Genomic DNA, 25,579 nt, shown 5'->3' with positions numbered 1-25,579 from the left:
ACAGAGGTAACCACTCCATGCTTTAAAATCTATGATCACCTGTCATTGTGTGGCTTCAATGTAGACGACACCCAGACCAGCAGAGGGAGACGTGGAAAACTGAAACGTAATGAGAATTAAAAAGAAATATGCGAAAAAGAAACCGACGTGGTGTTTCTCTTAACGTGGACAAGCACAGCGGACGGCGTGCTCATGAGGACAGATGCTGAAAAAAAGTTGCTTGCATCTGTTCCCCATCCCTCCCCACCCACCCCCACCCTCCATGAGGCAAAAACATGAACTTCAGACCAGTTAATGGTGGCACTGTCATCCTACTCTGACCCAGCAGCTGCACCTGTGCTCTGCATGGAGCAGCGTGACATCAGCACCGCTGCCCTGATTGGGTTAAGAAAATAAGCTGATTTGCCGTCTTACTAAAGTCTGTATGCCAAGCGTCAAGGCCCTGTGAGCAGCTGGTTACCCTTAGCATAAAGACAGCAGGGGTGTTGGTACCAGATTCAAACATACAAGAGGCAAAGCGATGAGCTTTTTAGGTGCTAGATTTTACTCTCGGCAAGAAAGCGAATCGGCGCCTTTCCAAAAAACATTAAAACTACTTTAAAATCAGTTGTTTAGGTGGCAGTGTGGACGCCGCGCTGCTTCAAACAGAGCGCCCGGATTTGTCAGAACTCACAGAATTTCTACTGCTTCCTTTTCCTCCCTCTGATTTCACACACATTTATCTCTGTTACAGTTACATCATCTGCAAAGCTTTTTTTTTTTAAAAAAGAAACAAAAACAAAAAAAATACACATGCACCTCCAGCATTTTATACAAGAGTATAATACAAAATAAGGCATTTCATTGTGTTGAGTATTCATGTTGTGTTTTGAGTGTTAATGTGTGTGTGTGGATGTGAGAGAGAGCATGTATACATAGCAAACACATTTTAATGTTATTTCTTTTTGCCCGCCTATAAAAAGACTGCAAAAAACAAACATAAAGTCAAGATAACTCTTACTTAAAATATATATATTTGTCATATACATTTAGGTATATATTCATATGTAAAAAACAAAAAAAACAAACAAAAAAAAGGGGGGGGGGGCCCCAAGAGGTCCCTTTGATAGGCTAGTTCTCAAGAAGCCACCTCACCACATCGACCCTGCCATCCACTCTCATTCAATGACCTCACTGGGCGCCACTGTGACCAGCTGCAAGGGGATCTCCTGATTGGCTACAAGGTCGTGCGCGGTGGTGGTCTGGAGGATGAGCGTGGTTCCGTCTGTGGTGATGACGGCGTCGGTGGTGGGCGGAGACGTGGAGGGGGGCACACCGCCTTTTTTATTCTGGTGAGTCTTTATGTGCTTGGCCAGGTGGTCGCTCCTCATGAACCTCTTGGAGCACTCTGAGCACACGAACTTCTTCTCTCCTGCAGGGTGCAACAAGCACACATCAGTGACGATTCGCATTTTGCCCTTAACTAACATTAAATTAGAGCATTTGGACAAGTTCTCCACATTTTATTATGGCACTCACACCATACTGCAACACTGACCAAGCAAAAACTTGTTTCTAGAGTCCAATCATTCACTTCACTCAGCATCAGAATAATGTAGTCATAACATTTTAGGGCTTTTACCTCACAATATAAAAGGTACTGAGATAACTCTTGTTTTAAAAGAAAGAAAAAGATCCCCACAGCGTGATGCTGCCACCAATCTCTGACAATCAGGACGCCGTTAATGAGATGATGCTCAGTGCCTGATTTTCCTCTACAAATGCTGCTGGGACCAGATCGTTTTGTTTCTCTTGGTCCCAAAGAACCAATCAACAGCCAAATGGGGAACATATGAAGCAACACATGCACACAGTACAGGTTTTACAACATTTCGACTTAGTGATATAGTAGTACAAATAGCAATTTAGGTAAGTGTACCAGTTTGTTTTGTTTTTTTTTCTTGGCTTACTGTATCCATTACGAGAATTAGTATGACATTTGTCCAGATCTATGGAGGGAGGAGCCAGATATAAATCCTGTCGGCACTCTGGAATTAACTGTTAAAAAAGCCGTAGTGTTGTCTAACTTTGTACAATAAAAACAAGAAGCTGCCAAGGAAAAAAGCTTTTTAAATGTTTTAAAGAAAAAAAACTGAAATATTTAACTAAGATCTGACTGGTGCTTCTATGTGTGTAGTTTTTCTGTCTTGGTAACCACTGAAATTAAAACTCTGGCTCTCTCCCCCACTGATTTAGAGAATAAATAAGTGTCCAAAGGGTCTATCACAGGAACAGCAGCTTTGTTAAAATTATTTAGCAACAACAGTTTAAGCTAAGAAACACAAAGCATTCAGTTGATATTATCAATTTTCAATTTCAATTTTCTATTATCATATTAAGTCCATTTCAATCATCCTTTCATCAACAAATACAATAAAACTAATATTGTCAATGATCTGCTGTGAAATGTCAATTTCTCACTTTTGTTCTTCATGTTTCACACCTCTTTGCTGAACATTGTGTGACTGAAAACAAAGCTCTGGACAGCAGCAGCAGACATGAAAACATTTTGGATCTGTAACACTGTGACAGCAACATCCAATTGCAAAAGGTTACATGTACAACTCTGTTTCTTAGTCATTCTTCCATTAAGCTCCCGTATGCACTCCTGTCATAAAAAGTGTTATATTGATTAATTCATTTATTCAAAAACAGTGTTGACAGATCTCACCTGTATGCGTCCTCCTGTGTCTCTGCAGCTCGTCACTCCTGGTGAACCTCTTCCCACAGAACATCCAGTTGCAGACAAAGGGTCTCTCGCCGCTGTGCCAGCGCAGGTGAGCTCGGAGGTGGGACGTCTTCCCATAAACCTTCCCGCAGCCGACGATGTGGCAGATGTGCTGCTTCTTCTTCCCCATGCCCGAACCCCTGTGAAAACAAGGGAGAAGGTGTAGTGAGCAGAAGGTTAAAAAATTTCCAGGGACCAGCAGAAGCAGATGAATAATAAAACAATGTTATCTGTGCAGTGTGCGTGTGTTTTCAGAGGCCCACCTTCCTCCAGACTCTTTGCAGTTGGGGCAGGTGCAGGCGACTCTGCGGAGCCTCTTGCCCTCCCCGCTTGGCGTCTCCATGTCTTCCTCTCCCATCTGAACCCGCAGGTTGTTCAGGTCACTGGGATTCAGCGTAGAATCCCCGCTCAGCTGCCACTCTTCAGAGTCTGGCTCTTCCTTTATTTGGATACCTGAGCGGAGAAAGAAAGGCAGCAAAAGGAAGATTTAGGAATCTGTCAGGAATTAACTAAATTAATAAAGAATAATGTGTGTGGCAGTACCTGCTGGACTGCTTGCATCCTCTCCCTGTGAGTACTGGACTCCAGTTTGTGTTACAGAGTTAACTGTGACTGTTTGGAGGTTGGGCAGGCTGACCTGGCCTGTCTGGCCCAGGGGAAGGGTCTGGACTGGGGCTAAGGTCAACTGTTGGGCCTGGCCCTGGCCCTGGGGCAATTGGAGTCCTTGGAGTGACTGTACACCCTGAACCTAAGAATGAAAACAGATATTTGGAATTTGGTGGCACAGTTAACTCCTCTGAAAGAGAAAAGCATCTCTTTGAACTAGGGCTGCAACGATTCCTCGAGTAACTCGAATAATTCGATTATTTAAAAAAAAAAAAAAAATCCTCAAAGCAAATTTGTTGCTTCGATGCTTCATTCAAACTCTGCGGTACTCAGGTGTCTCCGGAGCGTTTTACCAGCATTAGCAGCGTTAAAGTTCACCGTCGACGTCGTCTTCTTCTTTTGGGTTTAATGGGGCTTGTCAAACCAGCTTAGAGCTGCATTACCGCCACCTACTGGACTGAAGTGTGGATCAGGCGTTAGAAAAAACAAACCTCAGATTCTAAAAAGTTCTCCGTCGCTGCGACGGATTCCATTTAACACTAAGTGGGTCATCGCTGACATGTTTTTCCACGTCTCCACCGTGTTTGTGCGTTGTGCTCGCTGAGCTGAGAATTTCAGCTGTTATTTTTTTTCTCTACTTCAGCTGTAGCTCCCAGAACGGATCGCGAGCGCCGGTATTAGCACTAGCGATCGTTCGGTACCGGAAGGACCCCTTCCCCGTAAAAATATTTTTTATACTTTAATCCCTGGTTAGCGACTAAAAGTAGAACTGCAGTAGAAACGTATTTAGGAGAATGCTTGTGAATACAAAGCATTACAACATTATGCTCACGCAGCTCCCAGTTTTCCAACAAAAACACTGATAACACAACAGCAGGAGGTAGTTGTTTTTACGTGCAGTCTGTCTGCGCAAGCGCAAAGAGGCGGAGCTGTTATAGAAACAATGCGCTTATGTGGAGCGAAACTAAACGTTTTTCTAGCGTCCAAAAACAGAACTTGAACTTACCTGGAACGTCTGCCACTGGATCTGTCCGGTAGCAGTGACAGTTTGAGCCTGGATGAGGAAGGTCCCTGGGTTGACCAGCTGCACACTCTGTAGGGTCTGACCTGCTGCTGCTGTCAGGTCCTGACCCTGAGCCACCTGGGCTACCTGGGCCTGACTGTCCCCAGACAGCTGCAGGATGGGCTGTGAGATAGTGGTGGCATTGGAGGATGACACCTGCAGAAATAAATTACACTTTTTTTTTTAATGTGAGAGTTTCTACAGCTGAAATAAACTGTAAGTTAGAGCTTTCTGTAAGGGCCCAAATTTATTTGTGGTTATCAGGCAAGTGCAATGATGTCACTTCCTATGGAAGAAGAAAAAAAAACAAATCCAAACTAACCAACCCTAGTACTGACAGTGCACATTTAGATCCTTTTGCTTTGTATCATGCAGATGCCTCCTTGCCAATCACATCTACTATCAAATATCTAAAAAAAAAAAATGACAAGACTTCTGTGAAAAAAGATGAACTGTAGCAGTTTGATTTAATCTATAACAGAAGAAAGAACCCCAAACTACATTTTTATGATTTGACAAACCAAAAAAAAAAAAAAAAAAAAAAAAAAAACTGGTTCTTTTCAGAGAAAAGAAAGTGGATATCTGCAACAGAATGAGAGGCCCCTATTCTTCAGCGGGAAGAATAGGAAAACTGTGATCCTGACACTTAAGTATGCGTACATGCGCACAGAGTCAAAGCTCCAAATATCATTTTAGGCCACAATATTTCTGTAAATGCACTTGTGTTGTAGTGGGATGTGAATTATTCAGACTATGTGTGTAACAGTTTTGTAAATGCTTTAGTTAATGGCAATAGTTATGACAACGTGGTGTGCTAAAATACTGACATTGTGCAATGCAATAATTTCAGCCAGCTAAAGGCATTTTTATGACATTTCAATCCTCAGGTGCATATTTTTTATGGTCAACTTGTTTTCGGTCCACTTGGTGTGGTTCCTCAGGAGCCACGTCAACCAATTGGGCAAGGCCAAAATAAACTCTGTAATACATATCAGAGTGAAAGCTTCAACAAGCATCAAGACAAACTTCTAAATTTTAAATGTACACCTTAAAGCAGCACCTCAGACTTTTTAAATTATGGGTGATTAGAAGAATCATTTAAAGTCTGTTTAACCCCTGATCACCAGGGCTGGGTGGCTCTTGAATAATTTAGTTGCCAGTGGCAATACTGTATCCAAGGTGTGTTTAATGTACCCCAATTATTATTATTAGGCATTTTCTGCAGTACCTTTTCAATTAACTAAAGTTTTGGAAATCTATCAACTCTAGCAACAAATGAGACATCTAGTGCCAGCCTTCAGGAATGACAGTATCCCAGCCCCCTTTGGCCCCACTTATAGCCTTACTGCAGACAAAAGACTCACTTTTCCTTCTCAGATTGCTTAATTTTGATAAACTGCTGTCTTATAATTTTAATTCTAATCAGATTTGTTTTGGGCCCATCAGGCTTGACACACATTCACTTGACATGCTGCTGAAGTCACACGCTGACCTGGATTTGATGCAGGTGGTTGTGGGAGTTGAAGTTTTCTGAGGACGAGGGATCAGACACGCCTGCAGACACGGCAGTCGCCTGGGTGAGAACTCCAGTGCCGTCAATGGTCTCGGGAAGTTGGGCGGAGTTGGAAGAGGAAGTGGTTGTGGTCGTTGGCACGTAGAGCTCTTGGTTGGTGCTCGGGTCATTCACAGTGACCAGTGACTGTTTGGCTCCAGTGTCCTGGCTCTGGCTCTCCAGAGCGTGGCTGCTCATAATCAACTGGCCTTCAGGTGTGACCCCTGTTGCGATGGGGACCGTGTGAGCTCCGGTCAGCCCCAACGACTCCAGATCCACACTGTTTATTGGGACAAATGTTATGTTGCCAGGAAGCCCCACAGGCACAGTACCTGTGTACGCCGAACCTCCCGCTAACGAAACGCCTTGGATCGACTGAACCTGCCCTGCCTGTGTCAAGAGATCTGTGGATGCTGTTGTAGCACAGCTGATTCCAATGCTTCCCTGGCTTCCATCTTGGAGTAGCTGAATGTGCCCCGTACCATCATCCAAACCCTGTGTGGGGAATCCTGCAATTGTCCCATCTGCATTTTGGATTTGAGGGATGACCTGGAAGACAAGGGAGGAGGGACAGTTTTGAGCATGCTCATCACCTGAGCAGAACTGCTCCTGTTTATGTGTGTTTCTTTATTACCTGATACTGAATGCCCGGCACTCCATTTGCTGCAGCCTCACCCCCAGATGCTGTAACATATATGGGCTGGCTGGGAATACTCCCAATAGGAAGCACATACTGCCCATTGGATGTGATAATCCCCGAGTTTGGAATGTGAACGACTCCCTGATCTTCCTTCCCAGACGAGACAGGAGTCAACACCTCCCATCGATCTGAGCCCGTCAGCTGAATGGCTGACATATCTGTAGTCTGGGAGTACAATCAAAACTCACATTAACAGGGACAGATCACACTTCAACAGGGAGACAGTGACTCCTCTCAGTTTCAGATTAGATCACAGTCTGCCTATTGTCTACCAAGCAGATCTGGATTCAAACTGTGCAGATACATTAAAGAAAAAAAATGGAGCAGAAGATCATGCAGAATTTAAAGTCACAAGTAAGCTGCAACCACCAGCACACACACAGTGAGGATAGCAGGCTCTCATACAGTCGGGAGCAGGGTGTGGGGGGATGGGTGGCCATTACAACACAACTGCAAGCTACTGTTTTGATTATGGACGCTATCCCTGCTACATTATCCCACCCCTGCATCCTCCGAGCCCAAGGTACACCGGCTATCTTCCAGCGAGCCGACCCAAGTGACTGACTTCAGTGTCCTACCCACTATGGGCGGGTTTTACAGGGGTAAAGTGGGTGGCCGTTATTGAGGGGAACACAGGAAGTGTACGGCTTTCTCCCCCATGCCATCAAAATGTTTAAACCTGTGAACTTCATGCTCCCAAAAAAACATAACCAAGAAATCGAAAGCGAGCAAGAAAGACGAGCTAGAAAATGTCGGATACCTGTGTTTCCGCGGCGCCGCCGGGTTGCAGAAACTCGTTTTGACTGCTGTCCACGTCCGCGGACGCCATTTCTCCTTGTTTCAGAGGCTGCTCTGGTGCTAGCAGGGAGAGAGGGGGAAACTCAGCAAAACTCTGTAATCTTCAACTCCTGCCTGCCAGAAAAGCCCGCAAAGCATCCCCACTCTCCGGTCCCAAAAGGAGCCGACTGCGAAATTCAACTTTGCAGCGGAGGTTCTGAAGAAATTCGGGGGCCGAGCTCGACTGTTTACTTTGTCAACTCCGTGGCTAGCCAGCTAGCTCAGTCAGCTAACCATATCTAGCTCGTTAGCAGCAGAGCTAAAGATAAAAAGACGCAGCTCGCTCGGCTCCAGCGCTCACAAACTCACCGATTAGCTGCACGCTTCGATGCGCTGAACGTTTACGTACCAGTCATAGCGTGAGTGGTAGTAACCCGGGGGATTATTGGATCAACTAAACTCCGAACATGATTATTTTATCAAAGGCGGGCCAGTGTTGATCGGCGAATTCGGGTCGATTTTTTTTTCTATTTTGATTGACGGTGCGGGAAACACAAAAAGGTGGGACTAACAAGCTTGACCGTCGAATTTGCATCACATTACAGGACATCCCGCCCTTCTTCTCTACGGCGATTGGCTGAGAGGTGGTTGTGGTGGAACGTCACTGGCTAAAATAGGGTGCCAAACATTTTTTTTGTAGGACGAGTGTTTCCTGTTTGTTGAAGGAGACGAGAAGGAATGCAGTTGCTCAAATTTAAACAAGTGATCGTTTTAATATGGAGACACTCCGGTTCATTCTTTAAAGTAAAATAAAGTTATCTATTCTAATTTTTTCGCATCGCTATGACTCATTTTATTTGTTTTCGCGCTAAAGCTGCAGTAGTTTGCGACGAGAGGGTTTTTAAGTTTTAACTACTTGTGTTCACTGCAAACGCCAGTTTACCTCCGTAATTACAACCAGGCTGCTTCACGCGTTATTACAGCTTTACACTGAGAACCGGCTCGTTATAATAGTTAATTTCACATCCCAAATGATACACGGTTAAAGAAGGCACTGCTACCAAGCATGAGGGGCGATTTATTTCATTTAAATCGCGATTTAAACAAAAAGATGTTTCGATATCTGCCGTAGTTCTGTTAGTCCTTTGAGTTTATAAAGAAGAAGTATACAACAAAAACATTTTTAAACTTTTAAACTTTGAAATTATTTTCTAGCTTTGGTCCACAATGAAAGCTCATTTACATCTGAAAATAGGTTTAAAAAAACATTTTTATAACATCTTTGAATTTAACTGCCACATGATTACATCACTTAATGTACGAAGCCCAGTATGACGCTTTTTTTTTTTTTTTGTCAAAATCCGTTTAAAGTATCTTAACATTCTGACTATGTACCGGAAAACAATAATTACAATATTAAAATCTCATGAGGCATAATTTAAAGTACAGAATTGTTACATTTATGACCACTATGAATAATTAATAAACAGTGTAAAAGTCCACAATTGCTGTGCTACTACAACACACTAATGTGCAAAAGTCTACCCCTCATTTCTTTATATTTTGCTTCCAAGGAGTCAGACTTTATTTTCATTTTGTTAAAGTGGTGTTAAGCAATGATTCTCCAGGATTTCTGAAGGTCTTTCAAAGCTTTTCTTTGGACACTTGCTGCTTTTTCATTCATTTTCAGACCAGTCAATTTTTTTGTGTGTTTGTTAAGCCACTTAATACTGGCTTTCAAGCATAAAAAAAACATTAAAAAGGAACCTAACCAGTGCTGTGTTAACACATAAAAGACAACTTAGCAAAGAACCAATTTTAAATTGTATCTTTAGGCACTTTGTTACTAGCAGCCTGTCACAAAAACATGTCATTCTTTAAATCTGAAAAACGGTTTGACAGGCATAAAATAGCATTTTTGCACAAACTAGGTGATTCCCAAAGAGCTGTTAGCTGAAACCCTGGCATACCCCAGCATGGTATGCAGTGTGTCCTTAAAAATTTTGAGGAAACTGGACAAGTGGAGGACAAAAGAAGCAGCAGGCCTAGAAAACCATCTACAGCAGTTGAACACTATCTCATGTCCTTAAGAAATTAGAAAAATAATCCAACAAATACCTGGCACAGGACCTGAGAGATGCATCTGGTCCTTCAGTTCATCATCTACTGTTCACTGAAGCCTCATCAGAAACTGTCTCAGTGAAAATGGTGACTATTAAGAAACTATTTTTAAGGAAGGGACAGAGGGAGAAGAGGCTGAGGTATGCCAAATTACATAAGAACTGTAACAAAAATCACTGTCAACAGGTCTTTTGGAGTGATAAATCCAAATTTGACATTTTTGGTTCAAATTGTCAAAATATACAGAGGTGTCACGAGAACGGTGCAACACTGTCTATAGCCATCTGTTAAAACACAGCAAGGCTCTGTCATGGTTTGGGGCTGCATTTCAGCTTGTGTTGTTGGAGATCCTTTCAAAATTGATGGAATTATAAATGCAAAAAAATCGTGGTTAGATTTTGATCCACCATGCATTGCAATCTGGAAAGTGTCTGATTGGCAACTGCTTAATTTTTCAGTATGATCCCACGCTCATCTAAGAGTTCAGGCTGTGCTGAAGAATAAACCAAATATTGACTTTCAACCTCATTAGAATTATACAAACTCCATTTTTGCCTTATACACCCTATTTCAATGCATGTTTGCATGTTTCAATAAATCGCTGCACCCATTTTCCAAATAAAATATGAAGAAATGATGAGTGACTCAGGACTTTTGCACTGCACTGTAAACCTGAAAAATACTTCATCCTCCAATGTGTTCTGATATGAAAGAAAATTAGAAACACACAAAGCGGTAACAGATTTATCACCTTTTATTGACACGTGCATATTGATGAGGGTGACATTTATTCCATAATGGTTCCCATAGGTTAGAAAGATTTCCATTTTAGTTCACAGCGTGGCAGCATGTTTATGAAAATGAACATACTGTGCAGGCAGTGAGACGAGGTGAAACACGATGAGATTTGAAGCTGTACAGTCCAAATGATCCACAATGATGCAGTTTCCCGTTATGCAGGGTGAAGTCTGTAAATCAATAAAAGCAGCTTTCTGTTCAGGAATCTGATGATGCGCTGTCACAGAGACCTGCTTTCTTCTTTCTAAAATAACAATATCCCCCCTGTTATCAGCAGAATACATTTCAGCCCCACCCCCAATTAAACACTGAGTGATGGCTTTTGTTCTCCCTTAATAGAATAACTGATGATCAGCTTTTGGACACAACATATTTTAGCACTTTTTTTTTTTTTTTAGTTTAATATAACTGTGCCATTCTTTTTAAATTTTAAGGGATGACATCAAAAACGAATTTCCTTGCAGCAGATTGTTGCGTCGTACTCTTATGAGCATTTTTATGATTGAACAGCTGGTTTATTAATTCAGCACACCTGGCATTAATAAAGCACCAAATAAGAGGCTTGTTAAAATGTGACAGCTGCAGTCATGACAGAAAAGAAAAGTTGCCCAGAGGAATAAAATACTTAATTATTAAAAAAAAAAAAAAAACAGAAACTGAGCATTTATTAACTAAATGATCAAAAATAACCTAGAAACAGCATCAAAACAAGGTCTGTAGCATGTTAAAAAACACTTGGAAAGCATCGTTACCAAAAACGGATTTGAACGTGTGAATACGTCACTTTTTTAGAATCAAAAAAGTATGAAAACCAACAGTCAGTGCTGCTCTTTGGGACTAGACTAAACTGTATTCTGAGATTTTACCCCCCACCCCCCGATTATGTGGTCTTATTTCTTTTTGGGTGCATTGGGTGTGTTGAATTTGAAAAAGATAATGTCCCCGTCCTCCACGATGTAGTTCCTGCCCTGTTGCCGGTACTTCCCAGCAGCCTGAGAGAAAGAGTCAAAAAAGATGGGGGAAAATTTTTAATTGTACGCAAGAATATCCGAGAATATCAACCGTTATGGATGGAAATTCAGCAGTGCAGCAGCTCAAAAATAGGCTGGAAAAATATGTTAAAAATCACGCACCTTGACTGCACTTTCAGTGCCCTCTTCTTTGAAGTCTGTGAACTTCATCACCTCAGCCATGATGAAGCCTTTCTCAAAGTCAGTGTGGATCTTTCCAGCAGCTTGAGGAGCTTTGGTACCTTTCTGTGGGACCACAACACAACAGAGCATGTTTTTAATTTATGTATTTATTATTGTTTTAAACACTTGTCACATTTAAGAATTTATACAAAGATAACAATCTATGCACAACATGAAAACTGACTTTTTTCTTTTTCTTTTTTTTACCAGTACCAGCTGATTTAAAAACACCTTTCAATTTAACTTTTTTGTGTCCACTACAGAGGACATAAGGTCTCAGGAGGTTAAGTTAGATGTTTGCATCACTCAGTTTTACATGTGAGGTCTGTATTTCTAACATTCTACTGTGAAAAGTAAGAAAAGTAAAGCTGGTTGTCAGAAACACCAATAACAACTGTTACTTTGACAAATGTCAGAACACTCACTCTGATGGTCCACGCTCGCACCTCATCTGGTCCCGCTGTGAAGAAGTACTCCAGCTGCAGCGCTGCATAGCCAGTCTTTATTATTTTGGTCAAAACACTAGAAACACAGACAAAAAATGACTGGCCATGATGGAGCAGTTCCAAGTAACAGATATTTTAAAAAGGAGCATTAATAATGAAGACAATGAAGTCATTTGAGATATTTTAACAGTGATTCAATTCAATTGAATTTTATTTATATAGTGCCAAATCACAACAGTCACCTCAAGGCACTTTATATTGTAAGATAAAGACCCTACAATAATAGCGATAACACGTTCTCACTGTTGATCTGTTATTGTAATCTTTGAACACAATGGCCCTCATTTACTAACGCTTATGAACGTTTTGGAAAGCTGCCTGTTTTCTGGCTTCCTCTGACCCTATTATTTAAGTTTCTTCAGTTGGACTTTCTCCTTTTTTGCCTTAGCAATGCAGACTTCTCTCTTAACAACATCGTCACCACTCTCTCCACTCCCCTCAGCCCAACCGGTCGTGGCAGATGACTGCCCCTCCCTGAGCCTGGTTCTGCTGGAGGTTTCTTCCTGTTAAAAGGGAGTTTTTCCTTTCCACTGTCGCCAAGTGCTGCTCATAGGGGGTCGTTTTGACTGTTGGGTTTTCTCTGTATCATTGTAGGGTCTTTACCCACAATACAAAGCGCCTTGAGGTGACTGTTTGTTGTGATTTGGCGCTATATAAATAAAACTGAATTGAATTGAACTTCATCTCCAGGTGTTTCCTCATATAGAGAAATTGAGGTGTGATTGTATGCAGATGGTGCTCAGATTGCAGCCAGTGCAGTGAGTGTGATTTTAGTAACTTGTACCACATCTCATCACAGCAGAATGATGTAACTACAAAGTGAGATTAATAGTTGTCAGTGTCTCTTTTGCCTGACTAGATCACCATGGTAACTGCTGAACATATAACCAGATCCAGAGCAGGTTATACTCAGAGTTTCAGTTTTATAGTCGCCTCAAAGTGCCATGTTTTCACCAATCCTTGCTCTAAGTGCCATACAGATTCTCTGCTGTAGAAATCTGTTTTATACATGCAACCTGCTGAGCTGAATGAAGCTCTGATGTAAAGTTACAGCAGTGCAAAATGGAATTTGCATATATTCAGGGAGCAACGCAATAAATACATATATGTTTTTCTTACGCTGCTGGAATTGCAGCTATCATAACTGAGGTTAGAAATTGATATGGTTACATTTGCAGGACATTTCTCACCAAAAATATTTACAGTAAAACTATTTGTTCTGGCATCAAACTGTCGACACATCAACTAATTCCCATGCCTTCTTTGTTAGACTAAGTAAATGATAAATGAACTGTTCTTATACAGCACTTTTCTACTCTACATGGGCACTCAAAGCATTTCTTGTTCACCTGTTCACACACACACACACACATTCATAAAAGCATTTCTACGTCTAAGTGCTTTCTATCTAACATTCACACACACAATCACGCTCAATAAATGCACTGGGAGCAACATCTTGCCCAAGGATACTTTGGCATGCAAACTGGAGCAGCCATGGATCGAACCACCAACTTTTCAATTACTAGATGACCTCCTGAGCCACAGAAAGCCCTAAGCAACTGTTGATGTTCAAATGGATCAGTTTAAAGTTTCAGAGCTGTAATGTGCAGTTGTCACATTAGAAATAAATGACAGCACTGAGAGTACACAGAGTACTAAAATAAATACATTTCGCTTGTTGAAGGTATGATGACTATTATTTGACAAGAGTCGTGAATTTCTTTAGCATTACTCTCTTGTCTTATCTGCAGCAACTGTGATGTATTTTACTGTAATATTACTATGATCGTAGCGAATGTATGTATATATATTAGGGGTGGGACTTTAACGCGTTAATTTCGATTAAATAATTACGGGGAAATTAACGAATTAAAAATTTTAACGCATTTTAATCGCACTTTGCACCGGAACGTTTCTCAGTGCACGAGTTCCCGGCATACAGATTATATCGACGCACGATGTCAAAAATTCAGCAGCCGCATCGTTCGAAGGACCCGGCTCAGGTCCTTTGAAGCCCACGAAGAACGCAAAGGCCGGAAGTGAGCGTCTAGCCTTCATATCAGCGTCACCTGCCCTCACCTCTGCGTAGCTCATGTCGCCTAACAACCGTGAGTGCGAAGCACAGCTGTGTAAAAGCAGCTGGTTAAACAGAGAACGAACTTTTGCTCCTTTTTGTGGTTTAATTTTAAGTCTTTAATTCAAAATAAGCCTTTAAAACAAGAATAACACATTTCAACATCAAGGAATACAGCTGAGCGAATGATTAATTTCCAACTATATTAAGTGAGACATTAATGTTGAATAAAACTATCCAGTTATGATGCTTAACTTTAATTTCAGGAGTTTGCTTATCACAGGAACACTTCCACCCTTCGTTGGTCTGTGTAGTAGACTGGTGGAAAAATAAACCAAATTTTGAAGTTTAAGCTTATGTATATTGATTCATTCATCAACCAAACTTAAAATATTTATCATGTTAAATATTTAAATGTGATTAAAGTGCGATTAATTTCGATTAATTAATTACAAAGCTAATTAATTAGATTAATTTTTTTAATTGAGTCCCACCCCTAATATATATATATATATATATATATATATATATATATATATATATATATATATATATATATATATATATATATATATATATATATACCCCATCTCCTCCTTAACGGGTGTGCCAATCTAAACAAAACTTTGCACCAACACCATCACACATATAGCAATTATCAACATCTATATATTTTTAAAAAAAGATTTATTGTAAATCCCAGCTCTTCAGAATTTCCTATTTTTCATCCCCCTGCGACTGGGATGTTACATTCTCCATTTGTGTTTGTTTCACGTGTCATGCTCAATGTATGTCACTCATATGTAACTTAACGGTTACCAAAATTTGTATCCATGATGGAATTTTGTTTGAGTCCCCACTAAATAGCTGAATTGACAAACAAAGTTGATAACCTCCATTGTGACAGTTGTGGCTTTGTTGAGCATGCTTAATAACACACCCCTCAAGAAAACCACCTTTAAGTTTAGCAGTACAATAACTTAAAGACTAATGACCAAATATAAATGCCTGAAATATATCCTTATGGTGATGTAGCATGTTTATGTCTCACCTCTGTGTTTTATGTTCCTCGCAGTATTTATTCCTCTCCTCCTCCTCCATGTCAAACAGTTTAGACTCCAAAGCTCCACTTAAGGGAATGACCATAGAGCCAGGATCATGAGAATCTACCCACTCTTTGATTTTTGCCAACCTGATGAACAACGGAAAGCAGGATGAGTTATTCCGAATAAGCAAAGAAATCTAATAAGAGTGAAATTAATCTTTACAACATGTAGAAACACAGGGTGAAAGCAAACATACCACTTGTTCTTTTTTCTGATGTAATCTTTCTCTGAGAGATTAACCAGGTAGATCATTGGCTTGGAAGTCAGAAACAGGTATTTGTTCAAAACCTCAATCTGTGGAGAGTTAAAGGACAAATTCCTTATGAAAAAGCCATTGCAAATAAGAAATATATACTTTATAAAAATATTACACAATTGTTACACTTGGCTAAAGTAAAAAATTAACACAGATACCTCTTTGTCATTCCAGTCATGGTAAAATCTGATGTGCTTCTTCTCTTCTACCACCCAGTTTTTTATCTTCAGCATGATATCCTGAAGCAAAAAGGTGCAGGTTAAGTTGCATACACACACCGTTTCATTTAAAAAAACAAAAACAAAAATGACAAGACGCACACCAAATGGTGCTACAAAAAGACTTTACTTACATATTCAGGTTTTAGTTTCTTGTCACCTCCCCTGACGGCGGTTTTCTCCAGTTTGTCGATGATTGGGTCGATCATTTCTTCATCCTTTAGCCGCAGCTCCTCGTGGATTATCTCGATGTCCCTCACCGGGTCGACATTTCCCTCCACGTGGATGATATCCTCATCGTCAAATGCACCTTAACACAAACAGGAATTGGCATACTGTTGAAAATGCAACAATATAGCTCAAAGAAGAAAAAATGAGCAAATCCTTACAGTGGAGAAGCACAGAAACAGAAACTCTTAGAAATCATTTATCAGCTTTAAATATAGTTTTAACTGTCAAGTCTGATCATTTATTTTCCATTCGCTCAGTAAGTTTATATCCACTCTCACTAATTTTGGATAAGGATGCGCACTAAAGAGAGGTATACACGAGATGTGAAAATAAGAAATTTGGCCCATAGCCAATTATTTGGAATGTGGAAGGAAACCATAAAGACACAGGGTTTAAACCAGGTACCTTCTTGCCGTTCTCACTGCCATATTATGCCAACATTAATCTGAAAATGTTAAAAGGGTTTTCAACATTTTTAGATTAATGTTGGCATAATATGGCCATAGAAGACCTGTATCAAAAAGTCACTCATCAACAAACATCAAATGTCTCCTTTAACTAGTGGGCAATTTGACAGCTGTTTTATCATCTCTGAGGTAAAACACAGTGTAGACATGCCATTAAAAAAGGCGTGCATGTGACTTTGGTGTTTAAAAGCTCAACCGCTGTGAATTTAACACCACTGTTTTGTAATGACAAATTTAAAAAAAAAAGAAAAGGAACAGTCCAGTATTGATGAAGGTGACAGGTTGGAACTGGTTCCTAGTGAAAGCCACAGGGACACAAAAGTTCTTAAGATGGGCCAGTAATGTCTCTAGCATGCCCTGACACCTGTGCACTCTAATCAGCTGTTACTACACAGCAGTTGCAGTAGTTTGTGTAGCAATGGTAACTCACGAGTCATGTGGAAAATCCCGTCACAGGCACTGATGTGAGAGAGGAAGGCATTTCCGAGTCCCTGTCCGGAATGAGCTCCCTTCACCAGACCAGCAATGTCCACAACATTCAGGAAAGCAGGAACCTTACTGAAGAGACAAAACAGCCGGAAGAGGAGGATCATCAGATGATGCAGATGTCTTTACATGTTACAACCAGCTGTCATAACACACACCTGGCAGGTTTGTGGTACTGGCAGAGGAAATCAAAGCGTTCATCGGGAACTGGTACTCTGCTCTCATTTGGGTCAATTGTGCAGAAGGGGAAGTTTTCTGCAGCAGCTTGGCTTTTGGTCAGCACATTGAAAAACGTGGATTTCCTGCAACACCACAAGGAGAGAATGATGATCCTTAACAGTTTTTTCCAGTACTCATCTACAGAAGAAAAAAAAAAAAACTCTTATAAGTGTAAGTACCTACCCAACATTGGGTAATCCCACTATTCCTATTTTTAGGGATGTTCCAAATCGTCCAATCAATGGAGGTTGTTTCGGAGCTTCTGTCTTCTTTGGAGGCATCTGCGAGAATTAAAACAAGCTGGTCAGATTAAGACACCCGTGTCAAAATACTTCAAAACCCTAGCTTCTTTTTTACCAACTGTATGTCAGCTGGCTCCACTAAAACATGTGGTGTCATATGCTCATTCAAACACGGCATGCTAACGTTAGCTGGTGGCTAACTGGAACCACTCCTAGCTAGCAAATAGTCAAATTTAAACCAGAATACACAGTCCTATCACTAGTGTCCGCTCTTTACAAACACACCGAAAGCTAACGGCTGAGAAAACGTCTCTTTTGCTACCTTAATGTCTATTCTCAGCCTGCAGGATACGTGGTGTCCACTCCTGATGCGTGCTCACACCGGCCGCTCCACTGGAAAGGCAAGCTGGAGAGCAAAGCGGAAGTGTTTTGACGTGAGGGCTCTCTGATTGGACAACTTGGCCATATATTCACTCCATTTAATTTAAATGCATTCTTTACAATTGTGCTTAATACCTTTTCAGGTCATACGACGCCTAAATCGGCGTATCGATATTTTAAATCACTCCGCGGTCCGTCTTCTGACGCGTGCATGATGCGTTCAACAACACGCACAAAACCATATCTTTCCGTACTTTAGTGTTTCAGTATGGTCAAGACTTTCCTTCTCAACTAGTTTCGATTGAGTTGGATCTTATTAAAAGACAGTGGGAAATCACAGAAAGGAGTCTAGTTTTTTGCAAAATCCCCGTGGGATACGATGTGCGCAGACAACATTGTGATCTGTGGTGAGATTAGGGAGCAGTGTGGAAGAGCCTGGAGAGGTGGAGGTATGCACCGGAGAGAAGAGGAAATAAAGTCAGCAGAAGTGATATATAATACATGTGTGAATGGGAGAGACAGGTTTAAAGGTCAATATGTAAGGAGCACAGGTAGTGAAGGTCAATGAGTTTAAATACTTGGGGCCAACCATCCAAAGCAAGTGTACAAGAGGGGTGAAGAAGAGAGTGCAGACAGGATGAAGTGGGTGGAGATGGGCAATTTGTGACAGGATAGCAGCAAGAATGAAAAGGGTTTGTAAGATGGTAGTAAGACCTGCAGTGATGTATGGTTTGGAGACAAAAAGGAGGCTAATCTGTAGTGGTCAGAAATGAAGATGCAAAGATTTTTATTGGGAGTGACCAGGACAGACAAGATTAGAAATGAGTACATCAGAGGGACAGCTCAGGTTGAGCCGTTCTGAGCCTAAATTAGAGGCAAGCCTGAGATAGTTTGTACATGCACAGAGGGATAGTGGATATATATATATATGGAGCTGCCAAACAGGACAAAAACAGGAAGACCTCGGAAGATTTAGGGATGTGAAGGACATGCAAAAGGTTGGTGTCCGCTAAAAGGAGGAACAGCACTTATGATTGCTTGCAGGTACTGCAGTAATTTATTAAAAGCCAAATATCTTGTTAGTAGTAAGTAAACAATGCTTTTCTAACTCTTAGTGAAAGATTGGTTTGGCTTCTCATAACAAACCACTGGAAGATACATTTGTTCAATGTTTTATGCCTGAATTAACCAGTAACTCAAAGTGTGACAACTTTGATAATAAGAGTTTAGGCATGTGCATTGCACTGACCACAAAAAAAAAGACGGCAGGGCTTCTAAAACACAAACGACACAGAAAATGCTCAAAGTATTTTTTATTTCTTATATACAAACAAAAATGTACGTTCAATCAAGTAAAGACAAAAAGAAACATGGCATTTAAAACTTAATGAAGGGCAAACTAGGCTCACAACAGTTTAAAGAAGTCACCTACCAACCTAGAGCAAAATGAGAAAGTAATAAAACTGGCACAGAAAATCCTGCCATGATAAAAACACGACAGCTGAGCACATGCCAGCCTTTTAATTACCACTGACAGACGGGTTGTGCTTTCAATTAATTTTAATCACACTTAATATCCAAAAATGACAAATTTCCCACAGACTTGGCGCAGCATGATTCCCTGCTGACATTCTTGTGCTCGGAGAGAATTTTTTTTTTTTTTTTTTTTTTTTTTTTTGCGGGGGTAAATTTTGTTAAACTTTTGATACACAAACAGATGCAGAGTTCTTATCACATACATAATATGGCCAAATCTAAAAACAAACTAACAAAAAAAAAAAATCCAAATGGTAATACTTCTGTCGCTTCTTTTGCTGCTCAGTAGTGACCTGTTTAAATAAATAAACAAGGGTAAGAGATTCAGTTAACTGTTTCAACACTGTAAATGTGAAAATTATTAAATAAACTACTCTAATGGCAGAAACATGATTCAAACATACGTGGCGAGTAGGACCGTGATCGAGAGCGGTATCCTCTACTATAGTATGGAGATGGAGATCTGCGTCTGTAGGACGAAAAAAAAAAATTACAAGCAGTTACAATCACTCACAGACTGACTTACCTAAAACTAACATTTATCAATCATCTCAGCCCCATCAATCCTCACGATTAAGTGTAATAACCAACCTGTATGAACGGTACTCGCGGTCATCATAACGATCATAGTCACGATCGTAACCTCTATCGTAGCCTCTGTCGTAGCCCCTGTCGTAGTCCCTTGAGACACGACGGGATGAGCCGCCGCCGCCGCCACCACCACCACCGCCGCCGCCACCGCCGCCACCACCACCACCGCTGAAAATGCAAAGGATTGGAGTGTCACCTTTACAGCAGTAACCATAGAAATTTCCAAACTGCTGGGTGAACAAATACTCACTATGTGGGGCGTCCCATGTAGATTCCTGGAGTGGGAGTATGGGCTCGTTTGGTAATTGAGAAATCCACTCGGATCCTGCGCCCATCCAGCTCCATTCCATTAGCTCGTTCTTTGGCCTGAAACACAAGCCCACAGTCAGAAGTAGACTAACAGGAAACTGGAATTGTTTGACTGTTTAAATTTTGGCCTGATTCCAAAGCAGTGCAAACAATTTTAAACAGCAGACTGGACTGACCAGACACCTGTTCCATAATTAAATAAGTTTCACTTTCACATTTCTCTTTTCTGTCAGTAAAAACATACCAACTATTTATCCTGTTCAAAAAACTGGATTTGCTTAAATATCTTAATCCTATTGAAGGAAAAAATAAATAAATAAAAAAACAACTGTATTGCCTTTTTAAATATATACCCCCATCTTATTCTCCTTACCTCCTTGGAGTCCTCACAGTTTTCAAAATAGACAAAGGCAAAACCTCTGGAGCGGCGCGATTGCTGGTCATACACAATGTTGACATCGGACAGAGGGCCATATTTAGAGAAAACCTCCCTTAGGTCCCTCTCAGTGGTGTAGAGGCTCAGACCAAAAACACCCAGGCAAGTGTTGGGGTCTGGGTTGGCCTGTGAGAAGGAATAAAAGTGAAAACACTGAGCAGAAATAGTAATGTTAAATAAAAATTTTAAAAAAGCCCTTTTGCACATTTATAAGTGACAACAACAAGTCAAGATGACCCCTGATTTAAATATATATCTTTAAGTATATATCACACAGTCAACATTACACTGTTTAATCTACAAATTGATTGCTTGTGTCTCCATTAATGTTTTCAGTACAAGTTAATTCCAAACCACAAAGTAGTACCATACCCTGTTCCCAATGTGTCGGCGCCGATTCGACATGGGGGAGCGGCTATGACTCCTGCGCCGGCGGTACTCAGAGCTGCGAGATCGGCTCCTGGAACGGCGTCGGCGGGAGCGGGAGCGAGAACGGGAGTGGTGCCTGCGTGAGCTTCGGTGGGACCGAGACCTGCAGACAAAATCACAAACAGCAGTTTGAGAAATCTGAAACAACCGTCTTGACATGTACATTAAATCAGAAACCCAACTTACCTGGATTTGGATCTGGACCGGGATCTAGATCGGGAGTGAGATTTGGACCTGGAATGGCGGGAGCCACCTCTGGAGCGCACTGGTGAGCGGCTGGTGGATTTAGGAGACCCTCGAGGAGATGGGCTCCGTGAGCCGGCCCGAGAGTCCTGAACAAACCAGACGCAGATGTCAGAAACACTCTAAAGCCAAATGTACCAAACAACAACATTACAGGGCTTGGAGGTGACAGCGCTCACCTCCTACAATGCCCCTTTCAGAAGGAGTTCACCACATTTTTGGCATTTAGCAGGTTTGACACTAAATATTGAAGAATTAGGTGAAGTACTACTGATATTTCAAGCAGAAATTAAGCAATTTAGCTTAAATATAGACTAAACAAAAATGTATTTATTAAAAATAAAGAATGGAGGGATTGACCAGTGATGTGGCTGATACAGAAAGGGAAAAATCATGCATGCTTAAGAGAAAATAAGAGAATGAAATAGAGTAATAACATAGCAGGCTGTTAGGAAATTACTCATACCCTGGAAAACTTCTCATCTTAACTTCATAACTTCTTTAACTTCATTACTTCATAACAACCCTTCATTTCTTCTTTCTTCCGTTTGAATATATGACTTCTTTTTTGCCTCCTCTTCCCCCTTTTACCATCTCCCATTACAACACTAGAAGTGGGGACAGATCTTGATCGCTCCTTTTTTCAGCATCTCTGCCATACATTAGCATGCATCAACACCATCAGCTTCAAACAATAAAAACTTCACATCTGAAACGTCTTCCGCCTTTTTCTTTCTTCCAACCTCAACCTTAACAAAGAACAAACAAGGGTGATAAGGCATGTTGGTTTCTGTTAAAACCAGAAGTAAAAAAAAAACAAAATAACAAATCAAAGCAAAAACCATCAAGGAAAAAAAACCCCAGGAAACATTATCATTAGGACTGAAAAGATGCACGATTTTAGTATAATTAACTGGCCGTCATTTTGTACTAAATTACAATTTACTCACAAGCAGCTGAACGAGGTAGATAAAAATAAACTGTTCATTTATATTTACTTTTGGCTAGTTATATTTTCAATATGCAACGTTAAACAACAAGTAAATGAGAAAGCGAAAGAACCCACGGCCAGGCGGCGGCCTCCTCTACCGACCGCTGCGCTTTGCAGGCCGCATGCTTTAGCTTAGCAAGCGATACCCCTCTTTATTTCCAGATAAACGCGCCATTACATTTTAACAACCTGATGCTATATTCACACGAAATGCTTGTTATTCTTGTTATTAAGTCGATTTTTATTAATTTCGAGTCTTTTTTTAAAATATATATCCGTTAACCAGATCTGCAAGTGCAGCTAACAGCTTAACGTGCAGATAATAGCTTAATGTTCTCCTAACGTTAATTTTCACGAAATCACAACTCACCTGCTCCCTGAATTCTTTCTCGTTGTCGCTCATTATAAAGTAACAACTCAGCAAATGCGTAAAGAACTGAAACGTTTACGCTAAAGTTGCTCTGGGGAGCAATTTTATTGCCGCGTTCAGCGTAACGCACGCCGCTTTGACCTGAACAGAAACGGTCTGCGCCTGAAAAGGAGGCTTTCCCCTTCCTGTTTAATTTTCAGATTAAAAGCACCATCAAGAAAAGGTTTTAAAACAGATTTTTGCGAAAAAAGGTGAGATGATGTATATTTTTGGACGTATTCTAAAAACTAAAATTGAAGCTTTGTCAAGAATTATATACCGAGCATTTTCACTAGTCATTCCTGACAACTTGATTAAATAATTTAATCAATCAATTTTGAAATTTATTTGGAAAAACAAACAGGGGACAGTAAAATCTTAACCCTAAGGAAATTTAAGTATGACTGACCTTGACGTATTGAATGGAATGAAACTAAAATGGTTGCAATTCTTAAAGAACACTGAAGGTTTGTGGTTCAGTACTGCGCGCTCCAGTTGGAGGGATTTCATCTCCTCCGCGCAGACCGGCAAGCTGCGCTTTCCGGTGTTGTGCCAAAAAGTGATCGGCTGCCATAAAGTGATTTTTGATGTTTCTATGTGCTTTTATGTGTATTGTCTTTGCTTATATTGGTGAATAGAGTGTAGTCAATAGGATTTATGAAGGGCTTAAATATAAAATAAAGAAATGACCTGTTTTTCAAGTATGTTTATGACTCTGCATTATTGCACGTACATTATAATAAATCCAGTCCTCTTTGGTCACGTAGAGTATCTTTATAGAGTGTAATGTTATATTTGTTTTGATTTCTGCTGCCCTCTTGGCCAGATTTCTCTTTAAAATCTGACCAATCACAGTTTTTACCCTGATAAATAAAGAATATATAAAAGTTGCTGCCAAAAACTGATTGCAGCTTCTACCTTGTGCCAGAAATGTTGTTTCTCACTCAAAATGGCTTAATATCATTCACAAGAGAAATGTTTGACATATTTTTCACAGATTATAGGTCAGCAAGTCATTTACAACAGTTTAAATATGGGCAATCATTTTCTGGCAATCACTTTTTGGCAAACGATCACTTTTTGGCACACAGTGGCTGGTGTACGGATGTGACAGTGATTGCTAAGCACTGCTCTCCCTCACTGGAATATCTTTTCATTCACTGTAAACCGTTCTACTCTCCGCGGGAGTTCGCTTCATTCATATTGGCTGCTGTTTACATCCCGCCGGACGCGGACGTGCACGAGGCCCAGTGCGCACTCACAGAGCAGATTCTGTGCATGGAGCGGACATACCCGGACTCTCTTATCATCGTACTTGGGGACTTTAATAAAGCCAGCCTGAGACAGGAACTTCCCAAATATAAACAATATATCACATGTCCGACCAGAGAGGAGAAGACACTAGACCACTGCTACAGCACGATAAGCGGGGCTTATCACGCAGTGCCCCGCGCTGCACTCGGCCTCTCTGACCACGACATGATCCACCTGATCCCCGCGTACAGACAGAGGCTGAAGCTCTCAAAACCTGTGGTGAGGACAACAAAGCAGTGGACCCGTGAGGCTGTGGAGGAGCTCCGCACATGCTTCGAAACTACAGACTGGGACTCAATGAGGGCTGCCTGTGACAGTCTGGATGACTACACGGACACTGTAACCTCGTATATCCACTTCTGCGAGGACAGCATTGTGCCATCACGCACCAGGGTGAGTTATAACAGTGACAAACCCTGGTTTACTCCCAAACTGAAGCAGCTGTGGATAGAGAAGAGGGAGGCTTTTAAAAGTGGGGACAAAGACTGCTACAAAGAGGCCAAGTACAGGTTTAGCAAGGAAGTGGCCACTGCTAGATCACATCACTCTGAGAATATACAGCAGCAGATCTCAGAGAACGACGCGGCCTCTGTATGGAAAAGTTTTAGGCAGATTACCAACTACAAGCCTAAAACCCCCCACTCCACAGACGACCTACAAACTGCAAATAGACTGAACGAGTTCTATTGTCGTTTTGATGGTCAGTTCAGCAGCCTTCACACCTCCACCAGTCCCAACTACAATACAGCCAACACAAACACTCACCCCCCAACCTCCCCCACTCCCCACACCTCAGAGAAGCCCACATCATCAAGGACTCCCACCCCAGAGTCCCCCTCCTCCCCCACCCCCACAGTCTTTTGTATTCAGGAGGACCAGGTGCTAAAGCAGTTCAGGAGTGTCAAAGCTCGCAAAGCTCCAGGTCCAGATGGTGTCTCACCTGCCACACTGAGACACTGTGCTAACGAGCTTGCCCCATTGTTCACGAACATCTTCAACTCCTCACTGGAGGCTTGCCACGTGCCTGTCTGCTTTAAAACCGCTACCATTGTTCCTGTCCCCAAGAAGCCAAGGATCACTGGACTAAATGACTACAGACCTGTGGCACTGACTTCTGTGGTCATGAAGTCATTTGAACGTCTGGTGCTGTCCCACCTCAAGTCCCTCACAGCCCCCCTTCTGGACCCCCTGCAGTTTGCCTACAGAGCCAACAGGTCTGTGGACGACGCCATCAACCTGACTCTGCACTTCATCCTACAGCATCTGGACTCCCAGGGAACCTACGCCAGGATCCTGTTTGTGGACTTCAGCTCTGCCTTCAACACCATCATCCCTGATCTCCTCCAAGACAAGCTGTCCCAGATGAACGTGCCTGATCCCATCTGCAGGTGGATCATTGACTTCCTGATGAACAGGAAAAAGCACGTGGGGCTGGGGAAGAATGTCTCGGACTCCCGGACCATCAGCACTGGCACTCCTCAGGGCTGTGTCCTCTCTCCTCTGCTCTTCTCCCTGTATACCAACTGCTGCACCTCTGCAGACGACATGACTCTCA

At 41.5% G+C, this 25,579-nt stretch overlaps 3 protein-coding genes across 5 annotated transcripts; all 3 read right to left on the bottom strand.

Annotated features, from left to right (window-relative positions):
- Positions 1 to 269: 269 nt before the first annotated feature.
- On the bottom strand, positions 270 to 8,026 carry LOC115772173 (transcription factor Sp3-like). 2 transcript variants are annotated; one of them, XM_030718172.1, is made up of 9 exons: positions 7,835 to 8,026; positions 7,449 to 7,546; positions 6,623 to 6,853; positions 5,929 to 6,537; positions 4,380 to 4,592; positions 3,311 to 3,515; positions 3,031 to 3,220; positions 2,711 to 2,907; positions 270 to 1,411 (listed from the first exon to the last, which is right to left on the bottom strand). In XM_030718172.1, the coding sequence occupies exons 2-9, from the start codon at positions 7,515 to 7,517 to the stop codon at positions 1,158 to 1,160; spliced, it is 1,968 nt and encodes a 655-aa protein (XP_030574032.1). In that variant the 5' UTR covers positions 7,518 to 7,546; positions 7,835 to 8,026; the 3' UTR covers positions 270 to 1,157. The 2 variants fall into 2 exon arrangements, with proteins under 2 accessions (XP_030574032.1, XP_030574031.1); XM_030718171.1 differs by having other exon boundaries at positions 7,875 to 8,004.
- A 2,296-nt stretch (positions 8,027 to 10,322) lies between these two features.
- Positions 10,323 to 17,848, bottom strand: LOC115772417 (obg-like ATPase 1). Its single transcript, XM_030718661.1, has 11 exons — positions 17,708 to 17,848; positions 17,327 to 17,424; positions 17,083 to 17,226; positions 16,869 to 16,996; positions 15,875 to 16,050; positions 15,681 to 15,761; positions 15,463 to 15,560; positions 15,212 to 15,352; positions 12,003 to 12,099; positions 11,518 to 11,640; positions 10,323 to 11,376 (listed from the first exon to the last, which is right to left on the bottom strand). The coding sequence occupies exons 2-11, from the start codon at positions 17,422 to 17,424 to the stop codon at positions 11,275 to 11,277; spliced, it is 1,188 nt and encodes a 395-aa protein (XP_030574521.1). The 5' UTR covers positions 17,708 to 17,848; the 3' UTR covers positions 10,323 to 11,274.
- Positions 17,849 to 19,064: 1,216 nt separating this feature from the next.
- LOC115773044 (transformer-2 protein homolog alpha-like) lies at positions 19,065 to 22,846 on the bottom strand. Of its 2 annotated transcripts, XM_030719546.1 has the most exons (9): positions 22,672 to 22,801; positions 21,777 to 22,059; positions 21,254 to 21,399; positions 21,011 to 21,170; positions 20,576 to 20,764; positions 20,144 to 20,259; positions 19,894 to 20,061; positions 19,707 to 19,771; positions 19,065 to 19,595 (listed from the first exon to the last, which is right to left on the bottom strand). In XM_030719546.1, the coding sequence occupies exons 4-9, from the start codon at positions 21,041 to 21,043 to the stop codon at positions 19,585 to 19,587; spliced, it is 582 nt and encodes a 193-aa protein (XP_030575406.1). In that variant the 5' UTR covers positions 21,044 to 21,170; positions 21,254 to 21,399; positions 21,777 to 22,059; positions 22,672 to 22,801; the 3' UTR covers positions 19,065 to 19,584. The 2 variants fall into 2 exon arrangements, with proteins under 2 accessions (XP_030575406.1, XP_030575405.1); XM_030719545.1 differs by lacking the exon at positions 21,777 to 22,059 and having other exon boundaries at positions 22,672 to 22,846.
- Between the last annotated feature and the right edge of the window lie 2,733 nt (positions 22,847 to 25,579).

The sequence above is a fragment of the Archocentrus centrarchus genome, chromosome 22 (assembly GCF_007364275.1).
Source record: "Archocentrus centrarchus isolate MPI-CPG fArcCen1 chromosome 22, fArcCen1, whole genome shotgun sequence".
NCBI lineage: Eukaryota > Metazoa > Chordata > Actinopteri > Cichliformes > Cichlidae > Archocentrus > Archocentrus centrarchus.
Note: the sequence above shows the minus strand (reverse complement) of the source record. Positions and strands in the feature narration are given on the sequence as shown.